We start from the raw sequence: 18,201 nt of genomic DNA, 5'->3' as shown, positions 1-18,201 counted from the left end.
TACAAAGAGTACTCTGCTCACTCTTAATCTGCTACAGCTGCTGATTATTATAATATATTATTATTGTTGTTGAATGTAGAAAGCTTCAGTAGCATGAATCCAAGGCTGGGTGTGATCTGCAGATAATATGTTGCCCAATGACCTGTTCTGTAACAGGAAAAAAAATTTCACAGTCAAGAGTAGTTCAGCAGTGGAACAGGCTGCTTAAGGAGGTGGTGAGCTCCCCCTCACTGGCAGTCTTCAAACAAAGGTTGGATACACACTTTTCTTGGATGCTTTAGGATGCTTAGGGCTGATCCTGCGTTGAGCAGGGGGTTGGACTAGATGGCCTGTATGGCCCCTTCCAACTCTGTAATTCTGTGATTTTGTAAGCTGATCAATAAAATCAGAATCCAGTGGCACCTTTAAGACCAAGAAAGATTTATTCAAGGCGTGAACTTTCGAGTGCAAGCACTTTTCCTCAGACTAAGAACTTACTATCATAACAGTAGTTATAAGATAACAGACTAACAGTAGTTATATTATCACAGAGGAAGAGTGCTTGCACTTGAAAGCTCATGCCTTGAATAAATCTTTCTTGGTCTTAAAGGTGCCACTGGATTCTGATTTTATTGTGCTACTTCAGACCAACACAGCTACTCATTTGAATGTAACCTGATCAGTATTTTGATTAGTCCAGGGTGTCTGTAATTGGCAGATCCTGTTTATTTTTTTGGCACATTACTGTTCTGGATCTGTTTCAATTTCATCTGAATAATGTTTGAAGCCCTGTGGAACAGAGATGAGTGTTGAATTGCTGAGTCATTTTCCAGTCCAGGATCAGATGCCTCAAATAATGCTGAGATCTGGTTTCTAGACGTTTGCTGTACCTCACAACAACATTCATGCTAAATTTAATCTACTATAATTATAAAATGTCTTGATTCACAGCCTGCCAAAGTCTTAGATCATTACTGACTTATTTTCTCTTGCCCCAGCCCATCAGACTTTTATTATGCCAACATTTCACTAATAAAAAATAATATTAATTGTCTTTATAAATCTTAAAACCATCATTTCTGAAGCAAAAAGCATGAGCATTTTCCCATTACATTCAAGATGTATTTTAAAAAGCAGCGAGACCCAGTGTAGTGCTGTGGTTAGGAGCAGCAGACTCTAATCGGCAGAACCGTGTTTGGTTCCCCGCTCCTCCATATGCAGCCAGCGGTGTCACCTTGGGCTAGTCACCTTGGTCTAGTCACAGTCCTGATAGACCTGTTCTCACAGATCAGTTCTCTTAGAGCTCCCTCAGCCCCATCTCCCTCACAGGGTATGTCTTGTGGGGTGAAGAAGGGAAGCCACTTTGAGACCCCTTAGGTTGCTGAAAAGCAGGGTATTTAAAAACCTGCTCTTCTTCTAATATATATATATATATATATGAAATAGTGGTGTAATTTTAGGGCTACCAAGGAATTGACTGATGCCAAATATAAATTCAGACCAAATTCTAAAGCTTGGTGATGATGGAAAGTGCCATCAAGTCCCAACTAACTTATGGTGACCTTGTATGGCTTTCGGGGGAACAAATATTTAGAGGTGGTTTGCCATTCCCTGCCTCCATGTCAAAACCCTGATATTTCTTGGAAGTCTCCTATCCAAATACTATTCAGGCTGACTGTGCTTAGCTTCCAAGATTTGATGAGATCCAGCGAGCTTGGGCTACTTGCTGATATAATACTTGACTTAGGGCTAAATAGGATGCAGTGCTTTTTGAAGAGTTGGAATTTGGCTTCCCTGAACCTTTCTCTCAGCACTTCCATGGAAAGTCTTTTTAAAAATCGGTGGGAGAGCTGGTTTCTGAGCAGAACTGGGATCCTACCAGATTTCAAAACAACATTACCTGTAGCCACTCTGTGGCTGTGGGGAAAGTGAGTGGGGCCTGGGGGTGCCAGATGCAGCTCTTTAAAAACTGCCGTGTCACATTTGGTCTTCCCAGATGGCTTCAACCATATGTGTTTAGTAACATGAAAAACAAATCGGAAGTACAGCTAAACTGGTTACACCCAGAAGCTTTCCAAACACATCCATTCAGAAAGCAGGAACAATTAATTCAAGCCTTATTCCACTCCCTCAGTATCTTGCTATTAACCACAGGGCCAAAATCATGCATTTTGGTGGATGATTAAATCTTTATATTTTGGGTCGGTAGCAAATGTGCCTTTTCCACCAATAAAAGAAAGAAGCGACGTAAGGCCTCCAAACCCAGGAAGATAATACGAACCAAGTACTTCTGATTCTGAACGGCCAGTGCATTGGTTTAGTGGAGGCTGGTTATTTTCTGCTTGAAGATGAGGAGGGCAAGAGCTCTGAAAACAGATGTGCTTCTCATTGGAAACAATGGAATAAAAGGATAGATTTTTTTTAAAGCTCTGTTATAACTATAGAAATTAGACAAGTTAAGTAGTACAAAACAAACAGTACACAGAAAATTCGGCGTGCAGCAATGTGAGAAGTGCGCTGCTGGCTAGAGGATGGACACCTTCCAGGAACAATTAGGAGCTGAGCAAGGGGAAATCTGCCTAACCACACCCTGGGGAACCAACAGATGCCGAGTGCCTAGGCCAGTCCCACCCAGAAGAGCTAGGGCAGACCAGAGAGCTGGAAACTATAATAGGCTGGCGTTCCATAGAACAAGCCTCATCTCATGCAGATGAAAATGTCACAGGGATGGCTCAGCTGCTTGACTAGGGAGCTTTTCACTACATCCTTCCACAATGCTACCCCATTTGCATCAGAATGATAATAATAGACTCATCCTTTCTCCTGAGATATTTTATTTCAGCCGTGAAAACACCTGGTGCAGATAGAACACCGTTCTTTAGCCTCCCTTTGATAGTTCATAGTTCTCCCAAATGCCAAGGACAGCTCCAGTTTTCTCAGATGTATTTCATCTGGGCACAAAGGAGCCCTGGTGGGATCATCTCCCATTGTCAGAAGTCTTCTGCGTATTTCCCTGTGACTTATCAGAGGGATCATGGAGAAACCTTTCTCAGAAATCGGCAGGAGGTTTCTTAGAGGAATCCGTTCACAACAAATGGCTACACCTGTCCAGGTCAAATGTAGTCTGCAAAACATAATGATTTGTTTCTTTAGTATGCAGGAGTAGCCAAAGGGGGGGGGACCTCCTCACAAATATAATCGTGCCAACGTGCTATTGATTGCAGGTTTTGATTGTTGCCGTTATTCTTTGCTGCCGGTGATTTTCAAACCCTTCCACTGGTGTTCCTGGGCACTCTAGATACTCAGCAAAATAGCAGGCACAAGCCAGAATGGCTGTTTTCTGGGGGAAAGGGAGCCGCTAAATACAATCCTGGGTTGCTACAGTTTGACCCATGTTTTTAAGGATTTGTTAGATAGGCTTGAAAGTGTGTTGCCAGTTTATGTAGTTAAATCTTGGAAGGCAGAGAAGATGGTTGGATAATAGTTAGGATGAGCAGGTGGCTGGGTTTCAGAAGCTGCTTCCCTCTTTCTCCATTACTAGTAAAAGATGGAGAATTACCAAGAACAAGTGAAAATACGCATCCAGCCAAGGTTTCCTAGTGCAGAGCTTGTGCCCTCTTGGCACATAACTGTTATTTCATTCTGCGTTAAATGTGGTTGAGTTGAGATTTATTTTACTAGGAAAAATCCAAGCAGGCCATTGCCTGGAAGGGCCCCATGGCACACCCCCCCCCCCAACACATACATATAAAATTGGGGTAAGTGAGGAAAAGTGGGGTCTAGCTTTCCCCTGTGCTGGCCTATTTTCTCTCCAGCCAGGTCTTCGGTCCTCCATTACTGAAAGAGAAGCAGTGTGTGTGTGTATGCATGTGCATATGTATGTGTGCGCAGCTCTGGGAAAGGATATTTGCCATTGAGTATGAAACGAGGTTGAATGGAGCTTGGAGGTTCAAAATTTGGTAGGTGCAGGAAAGTGTTTGAGAATCTTTGATATGCTCCATTTTACAGCTGCCCTCAGCTGGATAGCCCAGGTAAGGTTAGCTCTATCTCAGAAGCTAAGCAGGGACAGCCCTGATCAGTGTTTGGATGGGAGGCCACCAAGGACATCCAGTGGTACACAATGGTAAACCGCCTCTAAATGTCTCTTGCATTGAATTACCCTACTGGGTCCCTATAATAAGGTGTGACTCCATCACACTTTCCACCACAACCACCTTACAGCTAGCCTGGAATTATAATACAAAGCATTCTATGTTAAGAAGGGATGGCTTTTTTGTCCTCCTAAGAGCGTGTTTCTCTTACAGCTGTGCCTGGTGGGCGGGGATTAGGCTTAGGAAAGGGTGGCCAGTCTATTAACAGAAGTCTGACCCTGACAGGTATAAAGAACTTAAAGGTCTTTTCTCAAGTAACACCTGTCTGATAACCAATGAACTCTACCCTGAGTTTTATTTAGACTGTAATCATGCTTGGGAGTTTAATAATTGGTCCAGAAGTCTTTTGTTTCTTTTTACTAGGATGGATGACTGGCAGGTGATTCTGTTGTATTCCCCCCCAGTCTTGCAAACATTTAAAAAAAACATATTTGAATGCAAACCAGAAAGAAGTGTGCATCTGTGTGTGAGCCTTGCACATTGTGTACTGTCTTTCAGTGATCTCATCAGAGCCAGGCAGTCCTGGGCACCAGCTGATAGCGCCCCAGACAATGGTCGGCAGGCTGAGAGAGAGTGATACTCCCTCTGTATTGGTCACAAAGAGAATCTCTAGGCTGGTCCTTGGCACCCTTGTTGGGTTTAAAAGGACTACCAGACTCTGTGTTGCCAAAGCGGTTTGAAAGGTACAATGGGCACGATTTGCTTAAGGAATTGCAGCATTTATTTAGAAAAATGTATACCCTGCCTTTCAAGACTGGACGTAGGCCGTTTGCAGTACAGATTGCAACAGGATGTAGCTAAAGTGAGGCCACCAATGGATTGATTAATCTGTCCAATTAGAGGCTGATAAAGCCCATGTAAACAAAACAGGTGACATCTGAAAGCCATTATAGTAGGCACCAGTTGAATGGAGGCAAGGAAGCATCGGTGATGCTGAGAAGCTGACAAAAAAATCACAGTCAAATTTGCTCTGTCCCAAACGCCTGGTGTTTTGTTGAGACAACCCTGTTTGCCTTGCAGTGTTGATAACAGTTTTGCCTCTGTGACCCAGCCTTGTGACTGCTGAGCATGCATGCTTGATTGCTATGTCCCAGGTCATCATGGGAAGCCTCCTTTAAAAAAACAACAACAGTGAAGTTAGGTTGTCTGGGTTGGTTTGTGGGCCTGTGCATTTGGCAGCATACTTGCCTCTTCCCTATTTTTCTATTGCTCATCATAGCCAGGATCCTCCTTCTCCTCTTCTCCTGATTTAGGTTGCTTTGTTCTGTCCCCAGGGGACATACTCCCTGGTTAAGAAAGCTTTGGTCTATTTCATTTTAGTTTTCTGTGCTAGAGTGTGGGTTCTTGAGAGCCAGCATGGTGTAGTGCTGGCAGAGTGGTGGACTCTAATCTGGAGAATTGGGTTGGATTCTCCACTCCTTCACATGAAGCCAGCTGGGGGACCTTGGGATAGTCAGAGTGGTCTTGGAGCAGTTCCCACAGAGCAGTTTTTAGAGTTTCCTCAGGCCCACCTACCTCACAGGGCGTCTGTTGTGGGGAGAGGAAAGGACAGGTGTTGTAAGTTACTCTGGGTAGTGAAAAGTGGGGTATAAAAAACCAGCTTTTCTCCTCCTCTGAATCCTGCTCAAGTCTGTTAAATGAGTGTTATATCCAGGAAAACTTTCATAAGATTGTACTCCGCCATCCTAAATAGAGTTACATCTTTTTACCTCCATTGGAGACGGTGGGTGTAATACTTCTTATAGTACTGAAGGACTGCTCATTCGAGGTTGTAACAGCTAGGCAGTTTCAATGCTTAGCAGGAATAACATTAATTCATGTGTTTCAGTGATTAAAAGAAAGCAACAGCTGCAACGCGATAGTACTATGAATCAGGAAGGCACTGGTTCAAATCTTGACTTTACTGCAAATACTCTGTCTTTTCTGAGCCTCAGCCCTCCATCTGCCCTATTGGATAAAAATACAGGATTGTAGTAATGATTACAGCAAGGTACTGTAGGACAGTGGTCCCCAACCTTTTTATCACCGGGGACCAGTCAACACTTGACAATTTTACTTAAGCCCGGGGGGGGGTAGTCTTTTGCCGAGCAACGCCGCCGCTGCCAGAGCCCCTGCTCCGCTTTCCCGCCGACACCCCTGACTTCCCACCACCCACTGGGGGGCGCTGCCAGCAGCAGCTGTGCAGTGCCACGCTGAGGAGGAGCCCCAGCCATGGCAGCCACCGGAGAGCACCAAAGGTGAGTTGGCGGTAGAGTGGCAGGGCAGCCCCCGAGGCAGCAGCTGGGGAGGAGAACTAGGAGGAGCTGCAGCCCGGTACCGACTGATCCATGGACCAGGACCAGTCCCCGGACTGGGGGTTGAGGACCACTGCTGTAGGATACAGAGTACAAGTATGAAGCATTACTACTATCACAAGTAGTAAAAGCCTGTGTTTGAGGGATAATGCATGTGGTCCCATGTGATGGTGGTAAATATGTAATGGTCAGTGCTCTGGTTGGTTTTGCTTGTGGGTAGGTCTGTAGTTAAGAAATCCAATTATTTTGGGAAAAAGAACTGCAGTAATACATGGAATACATGCACAATGTCAGCTTGTGACATTGGTGGTATTTGTGACATCGGTGCCTTCCCTTGCTAAATTTCACATAACCCTTCTTGCTGTCTGATCAAAAAACACTGACTGCCTTTCCTGTAGGAACCGTTCTTCCTGCTTCTTAGTTGGAGAATTTTTGTTATGTAAATTAAGCATAAGTAAGGCTTATCCTCACTTTGAGGTTGTTACAGCATTCTTGTCCAGTGATTGAAAAAAGCTGTAAGGAATTCATATTAGGTATTTCAAAATGAATTGGATGGGTGTTTGATCTGAACACTGTATAGCTGGTATATAAGGCTACCTTGGTTGACTCAGCCTTCCATCCTTCCGAGGTCGGTAAAATGAGTACCCAGCTTGCTGGGGGGTAAATGGTAATGACTGGGGAAGGCACTGGCAAACCACCGTGTATTGAGTCTGCCATGAAAACGCTGGAGGGCGTCACCCCAAGGGTCAGACATGACTCGGTGCTTGCACAGGGGATACCTTTACCTTTACCTTAAAGCTACCTTGAACGTCAGTATTAATGTGTCTGAATTTAAAAAAAAACTTACAATACCAAAATTTTGTAGGGAGAACATGAAAAGGGAAGAAGAGATGGGAAAACCTGATAAGCAGGCTTGTATAGGTAAATACCTTTCAGGTGAGTAGCTATGTTGGTCTGAAGCAACAGAACAAAGTTTGAGTCCAATGGCAACTTAAAGACCAACAAAGCTTTATTCAAGATATAAGTATTCATGTGCACACACACTTCTTCAGATATAATGGAATGGAATTTCCTTAGCCAAACATAAGTAGAGCAAGGGCAGGCAGAGTTAATTGCCAGGAACGTTTAGCTAGAGTTCAGGTGCGTAATTAACAGGGCAATTATAGCTGAGATAGGATTGAGGTAGGTATCAGACTCTTGTGAATGACCCTCAGGTCAGCCTACAAATACAAGAGTTAACAAATAGACGTTTAAATCCAGTGGTAGCCCCAACATGTTAAACTCTGGGTGCAAACAGGAACTGAGAGACTTGGAAGTGCAATTGTACACTTACATTTAAAACAGCTTTCCTTAAATGTTACATGTATGTAGGATTAATTAGAATAAAGATGTGTAAGTAACCAGGCAATAGAATAGGTAGCTCCTCAAAGGCTATGTTTTTGCCCCGGAAGTCTCCGCTATATATATGTAAAAATATATTTTCCAAAATTAAAAGAAAGGTCAGTGATTATTTTGTCATTTTTTGTCCTCTTTAAGAAGCAGTTAATTAAAGGATTGACTGTAGCAAAACATTTTAGGGAGTTAATTTCATTTTTGCCATTAGTCTAAATCGGATTAACACTCAGAGCCTGACAAAGTTGGTCATCCTTTGTTTTTAATGAAAAGACAATGTGATCTAACCCCGAAACTTAAAAGGAAAGAACCTTTTCAAATTAATTAATTATCAAATTAATTAATAATCCTATAGCACTTACTATGCCTGTCAAAATCGATTTGGTTCAATAATTTACAGGGAAGAATCTATAATTCATATCTTGGGATAAGAAAGGGAATAAAGGAGGAATTCAACAATATTTCACCAGGGGTAAAACCAGGGGTATTTCACCATGAAAAACCCAAACCAAATCAAAATTCAGAGTAAGAGATAAGGAATAGCTTATATAAGAAATCCATTTACATAACTGAAACTATATTGCATAACATTACTGATAATTTACAACACTGAATAATAATCCATTCCATTTCTTACAGCCCCCAAATGGGTGGTGGTTTTTAGTGCGCTGGCATAAATCTCTGCATGGTTTGCATTCGGATCATTCACCATCTTCATTGCCCTTTCTATAAAGCAGCGTCTATAAAAACATCTCATTAGTTCCCTCAGAATTCTTTGCCTACTAGTCCCTTAATTGGCTGTTTTAGCATCCTACCTCCACCCCAGATATAACCTAGCAATTTGCCTTTCCTCTTTAAAAGAACCATATTGAGTTCCATGGATGTGTACATCTAGAGTCAGAAGTTGCGGAGACCTATGGTGGAACATTCAATGCATTGTACCAAAGCAGACTACAGACGGTGGGTTCTGATTCTGAATGCTCCTTCACACAATCAGCTCCATGTAAACAGAAAACGATCACTATGGGGAAGAATGATTCTCCTCCCTACCTGCTACCTTAGAGGGCACCTTCTCTGGCCCAGGTCAGCCTGAAATGGGTGCTGTCCTCATCCTTTTAAAACTGTTTTATTTTACTCCGGGCAAAATACCTCCTGGAGAGAAGAGGTTAGAGGCCCACATGATGTTAAGATGTTCTGGCCTCAACCATAGGCCTGAGTGGAAGATTGCCATTTTACAGGCCATGTAAATTAAATTAAAAGCCACTGGATACCTAGAAAATTGCTGCTGTTGTGGCAGTTGCTGCATGACAAAGCTTAGCTCTGATGCCTGCCATGTGCTTATTATGTGTGCATGCTTCCTCCTTTATGCACAGAGTAGGGTTGCTAGGTCCCCCTTGGCCACCAGAGTGGGAATCAAGGGGACAGGATTGCCAGATTCAGGTTGGGAAACCCCTGATGACTTGTGGATGGAGCTTTGTCTGGATAGGACATTCAGTGGGATACAGTGCCATGGCGTACACCTTCTCCCGGGGAACTAATCTCTGTAGTCTGATGACTAGGTATAATTCCAGGGATCCACAGGCCCCATTGGAGGCTGGTAGCCCTAACACAGTGTGGCACCATGATCCCCTGAAGGCCTGATATGCCTTTTAAGCTAAGGTGTCTCCCCATCCCTATCCCCATTATTCAAGTGCAACCTTTTAAAATTGCCCTGTTGATCACTCAGGTGTCCTATGAATCCAGCCTTGTAAGCTTTGTTTGGATGTGTTAATAGAGCAGCTCATAGGTCTGACCTTCATACTGCAGATTGATATTCTTCACAAAAAAAAGTTGGGTGCTCAGATAACTCCTGCAAAAATGTCTAAGAGTGCGTAGGATCATACTTTTTTTGGTAGGGTTGACCGCTTTGGGTTAGGAAATACCTGGAGACTTTGGGGGTGGAGCTGGAAGTGGGCGGGATTTGAAGCGGGGAGGGACTTCAATGGAATATCATGTTATGGACTCCACCCTCCAAAGCAGCCATTTTTTCCCAGGGAACTGATCTCTGTCACCTGGATATGAGCTGTAAAACTGGGGGATCCCCAGGTTCTACCTGGGGACTGGCATCCCTATTTACTGGTAAACTTCAGTGGTTAAACAATTAAATTATTCTCCCCAGAAAACTATAATAAATAATTTTGATATTGAAATCATCAAAAAAAAAAAGTGAGATCCAGTGACATAAATGCCATAGATCAGTGGTCCCCAACCTTTTTATCACCGGGGACTGGTCAACACTTGACAATTTTACTGAGGCCCAGGGAGGGGGGTAGTCTTTTGCCAAGGGACGTCGCCGCCGCCTGAACCCCTGCTCCACTTGCTTTCCCGCCGGCGCCACTGACTTACTGCCGCTCGCTGGGGGGCACTGGCAGCAGCAGCTGTGCAGTGCCACTCCGGGTGGAAGCCCCAGCCATGGTGGCCGCTGGAGAGCACCAAAGGTGAGCCGGCAGCAGAGTGGCAGGGCAGCCCCTGAGGTAGCAGTCGGGGAGAAGGACGAGGAGGAGCCACGGCCCGGTACCAACTGATCCACGGACCGGGGGTTGGGGACTGCTGCCATAGATGACTGATATAGACTTTTCCAAACAAATAGATATAAAAATGTGGGAGGCTGTTACATTTCAGGCATGTACACACACATTCAAGGGTGTAGACACACAGTCTTTTCAACCATTGGGAGCATGGTTTTCCTTAAGCCCAAACTGAATTCTGGCAGTTCTGGTAAGAGTTTAGCCAGTGGTGTGCTGATGACCACCAAGTGCTTAATTGGGCCTGGGTTGGCTTTTGAGAAGACAAGTTGCAATTTTCTGTGTTGGGATTCAATAGTATTTGTTCCTGTTAAAATAGGCATTTCTTGGCAGGGGGATTCAACAAATGACTGGAATTATGTATCCCTGTTTTATCTCCTTTTCATTTCAGCTTGGAGATGATTGTGCTATTATGTGCAGCTGTCACAAAGTGTTTTTATGTGTTTTTTTCTTAACGGATTCCTTTTCTTGAACTTCAGCTCTCTTAATATACAGATAATTACTTGCTTTCAGATGTTCTCTACTGAAAGGCAGCAAGTAAAAGTATAGCTGAACAGCAAAATATTTGAAATAATCTATGGAAACTAGAGTTCTATTGTTCAGGATTTCTTAAAAGGAGGAAAAATTGCCTGAAAGCCGAATCTCATCGTTATTGTTCAGCGGTTCTTATAATAATCACTGTGTAAAAAACCCCGATATATTGTTTAATGAATGACAGGGAAATAAAAGGTTGATGTTATGTTGTTTTGTTTGGCTGTGGGTGGCCAGGTTTGAATCTGCTTCTTTGTGAAGGCCTAAGCATTGTGCTGTCTTTCAGAAGCCTTCTTCGCAGATTTGTTGTGAGGAAAATAGCAGTTCTACTTAGATTTGTACACTTCTTTAGTGCTCAAAGGCTTTCATGCATAGCAATCCTTACAACAGCCCTTTAAGGCGGGCCAGCGTTATTAGCTCTTTACTTTGGATGAGGGACTGAAACAAGAGACAGTGGCTGGCCAACTAGTGAATTTGTGATAGGTTGCAGAGCTATCATAATTTGTGAGAGATCACATCCATGATGTGGTGATGCGATGATATCACTTCCTGGTCTTCTCTCAGAAGTGACATCACTACAATGCTCTATGCTCCCCATGCTCCGCCCACAAAAACTCCCAGGATTACCAGACCCAGTCTTGGCAAACCCGCTGTCATGAGGTGCAGGATTAGAAGCGGGAATGCCGGAGAGAAAATTTGTAATCCTATGCAAATTTACTAGGGAGCAAGACCCATTGAACAATGGGATTTTCTCCTGACGACACATGCTTAGGCTCACACAGCAGCAGTACAAACAGAATTATACCCTTCTAAGCCCATTAGCTTCACTTAACCTAGAAGAGTATAACTATTTGGGATTGCCCTGTAATACAGGGATTTAGCTTGTAAGAGATTCCGTAAACATACTTGGTAAGTTTGCCTCTTCAGACCTACAGGCTAGAAGAGGTCTCCTGATTGGCCAGATCAAATAGCAGGATGCCTTCTGTTCTTGTCCGGTTAGCCAAGCGGAATTTCTTTCCTGCTACTCTTTTAATGCCAATTTTTCCACAATGGATCTTCTTCTACCTTGGTTTAGACTTTATTTTGGCCTTTTGTATTTACAAAAAAATTAAAGAAATCTTAGGGGCAATCTGATAATCTTATTTTATTTTTTCACATTTATATACCACCCTCCCCGAAGGCTCAGTAGTCAATAATCTATTGACTATTTGTGTGTGATCACCACAAACAGGCACACGTGTGTCCATTATATATGACAATACGTGTGACACACGTCAGGAGTCCTGACTCAACTTGCAGTCATCTATATCTCATGTCATATCTGACTGCCAGGTTGGGTCAGGGAACTCCGGACTCATGGCACATCTATTTTTTGAGTCCTCAGGAACAGGGGCTGGCAGGGGCTCATGGGGATTGTAGTCCATGGACATCTGGAGGAACACAGGTTGACTACCCCTGCTCAGGAAGACATGAACAGCTGAACTGTTCCTGGGGTTTTTGCATACAGAAGTACACTCAAGTATAAACTTTCCACAAAACAAGATGTGAATATGATTTGAAACAATAATTCTGAGACATTAAAATGGCATTTTATTTTCGTGAACTTCAGATACTTCAGTTGGCCCTTCAGCTTAAAAAAGAATATTTTTGTGGATAAGAGTTCCATTTCCACCTCAAAAAATCCCCTCCTTTGTTTTTACTGTTCAGTATCTACTAATTTGGACCCTTTCAAATGTGCATAAATGTACCCTTTTTCAATATGTAGGTTGAAGTTTAAGAAAAAGAAAACCTGAAGTATTGTAACCACAAGTGTATCGTTCTAGTGATTCCCGTCTTAGCTGTACTTAACTCTAATTAGTCCTTCCCGGCAACTAACCGCCCCCCCCCCCCCAGCCTCGTCTACCTATATGTCCCACTTGAGGAAATCTGTTTCATAGTATCTGAAGAAATGTACATCTACAAATGTGAAGTCTCTCAGTTCTCGCTTGTGTTCAGAATTATGACATTGTTGATCTTGGAGGTTGCCACAGGACTCAAATGTAGTTGTCACATGTTAACTTTTGTATTTGTATGCTAATTTGCTGCCATTCACAGGCCTTACCAACTGCCTTAATCCATTCTCAGTTATACTTTTTGCTCACTTATATTTTTTGACTCTTAATTAGCCCTTCTTGGCAGCTAACACCCACACACACACACACATTCTCTCTATCTATGTGTAAGGTTTGAGGATATCTGTTTCAATGTATCTGAAGAAGTGTGCTTGCACAAAAAAGCTTATACCAGAATTAAACTTTGTCGCACTGGACTCAAATTTTGTTCTGGTTCATCACTTCTCCATTTTGCCCACACAACAGTTCTGTGAGGTAGGTGAGACAGAGAGGGGGAAAGTAACACACAACACACATGGCGCAGCAGAGAATTGAATCACATTGACTCTTCCATCCCAGTTTGTCTCCTTATTGTACAGATTCTGTCATGTACTGCTGCAGTTTTCCCAAGGCACTTTGTGTTTCTCTGCCTACAAAAAGTTACCTCACTCTGTTGCCTCCCTCCCCCTTTCCAAGATTATGTCTGTTTTATACTGAAGAGAAAGAAAGACCTCTCTTAATCCCCGTTCCCCCCCCCCAAAAAAAACATATAAAATGTCAAATCTTATAAGATATTCTTTTTCAAAGATGAATTCAGCCTTTGCCTAGCAGAGAGCAACTAGCCCCACTTTAGTGTCTTGCAGGGAATTGCCTGCAATACGAAAGGCACTGTTTTCAAGCATTAACGGTTTAACTCTCAAATGGGCAGGGCTCTGGCAGCCTAATTTTATACCGACTGCTGATTCTCTGGTGAGCTATTATTTCACGGAGTGTTTATTTACTGTGGTCCGCACGGTGAAAAGCTACGTCTGTTTTTCTGGTGCCGTGCATGCTGCCTTAATAGGATTACTGTTCCTCTTAACAGAGAATCAGAATGTCATTTCTTGTAGCTTGCAAGAGAGCATTCTGTGTCAGAGAAAGAATACTAGAGAAATAGGAGCCATGGAGTCTGAGTGACACTCTACCTAGGGAATACTCTCCTCACGTTTGTTTGTGTGATTTGGGAACGGGAGCTGGGAGCTGGTGGAGGGGGGGGGCTGCTTTAGCACAAGATTTCAAAGTTGCGTGTGAGGCAGAGAGTGAAAAACTGTTTTTTTTTTAAACCTTTTATCTAAGTTCTTCTGAGGCAAACGCGGACTGTTTTGTTTCTTTTAAAGCAGGTAACGAGGTGCTGAGGTATATTACCTTGTTTCTGCGCAGTCTCTATTTCCATAATGCCTGTATTGAAATGTTGGGGGAAAAGGAGGTATTAAATTACTCGAGAGGAGTTGTTTATAGTCGCTCTCACTCACTCGCTCCCCCCCCTCCTCCCCAGTCCAGGAGTATTTAGATGAGGTGCTTGTGAGAGGCGTGCCCCAGCAGAAATGGGTTAAACATTTAATTAGAATCCATAGTGGTAGCTACCGAAGCTTAACGGAGATTTATATAAGCCGTTAAGAAGGACACAAGGCTGCTGTGTGAGCTTCTAGCCTGGCTGAGCTACTGCAGCCGTTGGCCGGACTTCAAGCGGTGCCAGGGCATGTCTGGGAGTCTGCCCAGGAAACAGAGTGAAAGAGGAGTTTGTGCAAGGCTTGACCCTGGCCTCTCGCGACACCCCTATCCTTTTCCCGCACGGTATAAAACGAGCCTGCTGTAACAGAAGTTGTTTATAAAAGAGGAGTAACGGACCCAAGGCAGGAAGAAGCTTGGCTTGCTAGACGGGAGCTCTGAAAGAGCAGACCATGGCTTCAGCGTTCACGTGTGGAGTCGAAGACTTGCTCTTCAGCGGCGGCCGCTTTGTCTGGAACTTGGCAGTCTCGACGTTAAGGAGGTGGTACACGCAGAGAGTAAGAGGTTGTCACCAAGCTCTGAGGACATGGTGCGGGATAAGGGACGTTTATCAGGTAAAGCCGTCGTCCTTTTTATTTTTCCTGCTTTAGTTAGCTAAACTGTGTATTGTTTAGCTTTCCACAGAAGAAGGGGAAGGTCACTGCTGAGTCACTCACCTGTGGGATGCTCTTAAGCGGAGCCCAAGGGGGCAAGGGGAAGTCCTTCCTGGGCAAAGTACAGGTAACATTTGTACAGGTGTACATTGTTTCTCCCCCCCCCCCCCAGAATTCCACTTTGCCCATTGTATGTGTTTGAGTGGGAAGTCTGAAGCAGTGATATATATATTTTTCAATTTGTGGAACAACTCAATTTGATTCTTAAACATGATGCTTTTAGGAAACTTTTTCCCCTGGGCAAGATACGCTCTGGTGATAGTTAATAGGGATTGATTGTCCTGTCCAACACAGCATTTTTCTAAAAGAAAGTTTTCCACTGCCATGACTTAGGCTTTCAAATCTAATGGGGTTAATTTAGAGTCTGCCCTTCATGTCCATCAAGCACACAGGCAAGTCATGAAATGCTGTGGCAGGGAAAAAAACGTCACTTTTTTTCTTCCATTTACCTTCCCCCCCCTGAAGACTGAGTTATTTAAAAATGTGCCAGATGCTTGCAGTGTGCTGTTGCAGGTTGAGGAGAGGAGGGTAAATCTTGGTAACTCAATTTCCTTCTGACAGTTTCTTCTTTCTTTTCCCAGTACCTGGTTTTGCAGACCAAGTTAAACCAAAAATCAGGAACCACTTCCAAAGAGCTGCATTTATTATACCATGGAATCAAAATTTAGTGTGACATTATTGCTGTGTGTTTGTTTTATAAGTAACTCCCCTAAAGAAAGTTTAGGCTCCCTTCGCCCAAGTTTCTAACGCAGATACACGCTATTAGATAACTTTTGGCCTTGAATTTAAAGTTAGAAGATATTTGCCTCTGTCCATTAGAAGGCGCTAGATTTTAAGTGCACAGATGAGAGCAAAGCTGAGAAAACATTTGCTGTCCAGTTTCTGTGCCCAAAAGACAACTTGTCTATTAAGGGCAGGGGCTGTGCCTCAGTGATAGAGCCTCTGCTTGGCATGCAGAAGGTCCTGGGTTCAATCCCTGATATCTCCAGATAAAGAATCTGGCAGGAGGTGATATGAAAGACCTGTGCTTGAGACCCAGGAGAGCTGCTGCCAATATAAGTAGACAAAACTGACTTTGATGGACCAAAGGTATGATTCAGTATAAGGCAGCTTCATGTGAGCTGTGCTTAGAATTCCCCAAAGACTTTAAAGGCAGTAGCTTTCTGGGACAGTGATGGAGAGGAATGCCAGGAAGTAGGGAAGCTAAGGGGCAAGGAATCCCAGAGATAAGATGGCTGAAGGGTGGATGGACTGATAAAAGGTTACCTGGAGAAAGTAAGGAGAGGGAGGCTTGAAGAACATGGGCCAAGGGTACAACTGAAGACTAGCAGAAGCATAGGAAAGAAGAGGTGGGAGATGAATTCTGATATTTGAACAAAACCAGCCAGTTATTTGGCTTTGAGCTTTTTGACGCTTTATGTTGCTGGTCTATACAGACTTTTGGGCTTATCAGATACTTTTAAGGGAATCTGCTTAATTATAGATGACTAAGGGGCATACGTAAGGATGAATCAAAAGGCTGGCTGAACATTTCTAAGAGCCTTCACTTTCCCCGCCATACCAGGAAATAGCCTTCGAGATATCCATCATTTCTTATTCACAGTACATTCAAATACTGACTACATCAATACATTGGTTGTAGAACATGTATCTTCCTCTGAATATTGTAGAAGTCTACTCTGTCACTAATTCTTATATACTCAATTTCCTGCATCTGCATGTCTGCATAATGCATAAAGTGAGTGGGGTAACCTTCTTATACAGGAATTCTGTGTGCATATCAAAGCCCATATGGAATTTGAGAGTGATTTCTTCATAAGTTATCTTCCCTTGACTGCAGGTTGAACGTTTTTCATGCAGCCATCAATCGCAGCTGTCATTGCCTCCGAATAATGTTTCATAGGTTGTCCAGCAGAACAATGCTTTCATGATTTCCTGAGCAACCATGGGGACTAGACACTTACTTCAAAATGACAGTTGAGATTCATTGTTGTCTGGTAAGGCCAGTCAACTAAATACATGGGGATTTTATGTCACCTGGTATTCAGAATGCAAATAGATTATCTTCTTCCTTCCTTCACCCAGCTTTTTAGGCCTGTAGCTTTACTAGACCCATGATACAGTAAATTAAGGCAGAGTATCTTTTGTACTACTTAAAATGTAAAGCCTGCACCTCAGAGACCATGTGACATTTTGGGAGGGGGGAATGTCACCTCCTTGGTTACTCAGGGAGGTGACAAACATCTGTTAGGCCTGACTCATCAACTGTTTGGTCCCTTGGTGAGGCAAACTCAACAATTTATCCACCTTTCCCTGACTCACAACCCTGACCTATTTTCCTCCCTCCAAAATTAAATCTATTTTCCAGAGGCAAGAGAAGAAAGAACTTCAATGTTTGAAGTTTTCTTATTGCCCTGTAATGCATGGAGGCTCACCTTTTTTTTTTTTTAATGTTGGCATTCTGACATTTTTGTGTATGTGTGTAAATATCTTTTCAGTTAATATACTGCTGCTGAGATTTTCAGGCTTCTTGAAAAAAATAATTCTGTGAATTATGATAATAGAGCAGGGCCTGCTTAATAGTCAAATCAAGTAAGTTGTAGAAAAGGGCTTCGCTGTAGTTATATGACCAGAGATCTCTATTTCTTTTAAATATTTCTATGCTGCATGCCTGTGCAAAAAGGGCTCCTCCTCCTCTTCCTTCTTACAGAAAAGATTTCCTACCCAGCATTGTACTCTGAGATTGTACCATACCTGCAATTTAGAACATAATGATTGTTTCCATCACAAGACAGGACTAAGAAGGAATAGGGAAAAGGAAGCTTAGCTACAGCCTTAGATAGTTACAGCCCACTCCATTTTTGCTAATCCTCCCTGTGCTTTGGATAGGGTCACCAACTTCCAGGTGATAGCTGGAGATCTCCTGGGATTGGAACTGACATCCGGGTGACAGAGATCAGGTCACATGGAGCAAAAGGGCAACTTTGGATGGTGGACTCCATGGCATTATATCCTGCTGAAGTCCTTCGCTTCCTCAAATGCTGCCCTCCCCAGGCTCTACCCCTAAAATCTCCATGTATTCCTCAATGTGGAGGTGGCAGCCTTGGAGTTCATCAAACACTAAATCCCACAGTCAGTCTTCAGCCATTCCCTAAAACTGTTGAAATATGCCCTGCATGTTCCCAGGGCTTCTCCTACAGTTCTGTAAGACATCTTGT

At 43.2% G+C, this 18,201-nt stretch overlaps 1 protein-coding gene across 8 annotated transcripts in view; it reads left to right on the top strand.

Moving 5' to 3' along the window:
• The window catches only part of FRMD4B (FERM domain containing 4B), a 266,219-nt gene that overhangs the window by 82,978 nt on the left and 165,040 nt on the right, over nt 1-18,201 (top strand). Inside the window, exon 1 of one of the 8 annotated variants that reach the window (XM_077325140.1) lies at nt 14,273-14,884. The exons of 4 other annotated variants lie outside the window; for them this stretch is intronic. In XM_077325140.1, coding sequence (XP_077181255.1) covers nt 14,723-14,884 — 162 coding nt within the window. In that variant the 5' untranslated portion in view covers nt 14,273-14,722. Of the gene's footprint in view, nt 1-14,272; nt 14,885-18,201 lie in introns of those variants that run through there. 3 more of the 8 variants (XM_077325138.1, XM_077325145.1, XM_077325139.1) reach the window with 3 other exon arrangements.

This window comes from Paroedura picta, chromosome 3, assembly GCF_049243985.1.
Source record: "Paroedura picta isolate Pp20150507F chromosome 3, Ppicta_v3.0, whole genome shotgun sequence".
In the NCBI taxonomy this organism is placed as follows: Eukaryota; Metazoa; Chordata; class Lepidosauria; order Squamata; family Gekkonidae; genus Paroedura; species Paroedura picta.
The sequence above is the reverse complement of the archived record's forward strand: the minus strand, read 5'-3'. Positions and strand labels throughout refer to the sequence as shown.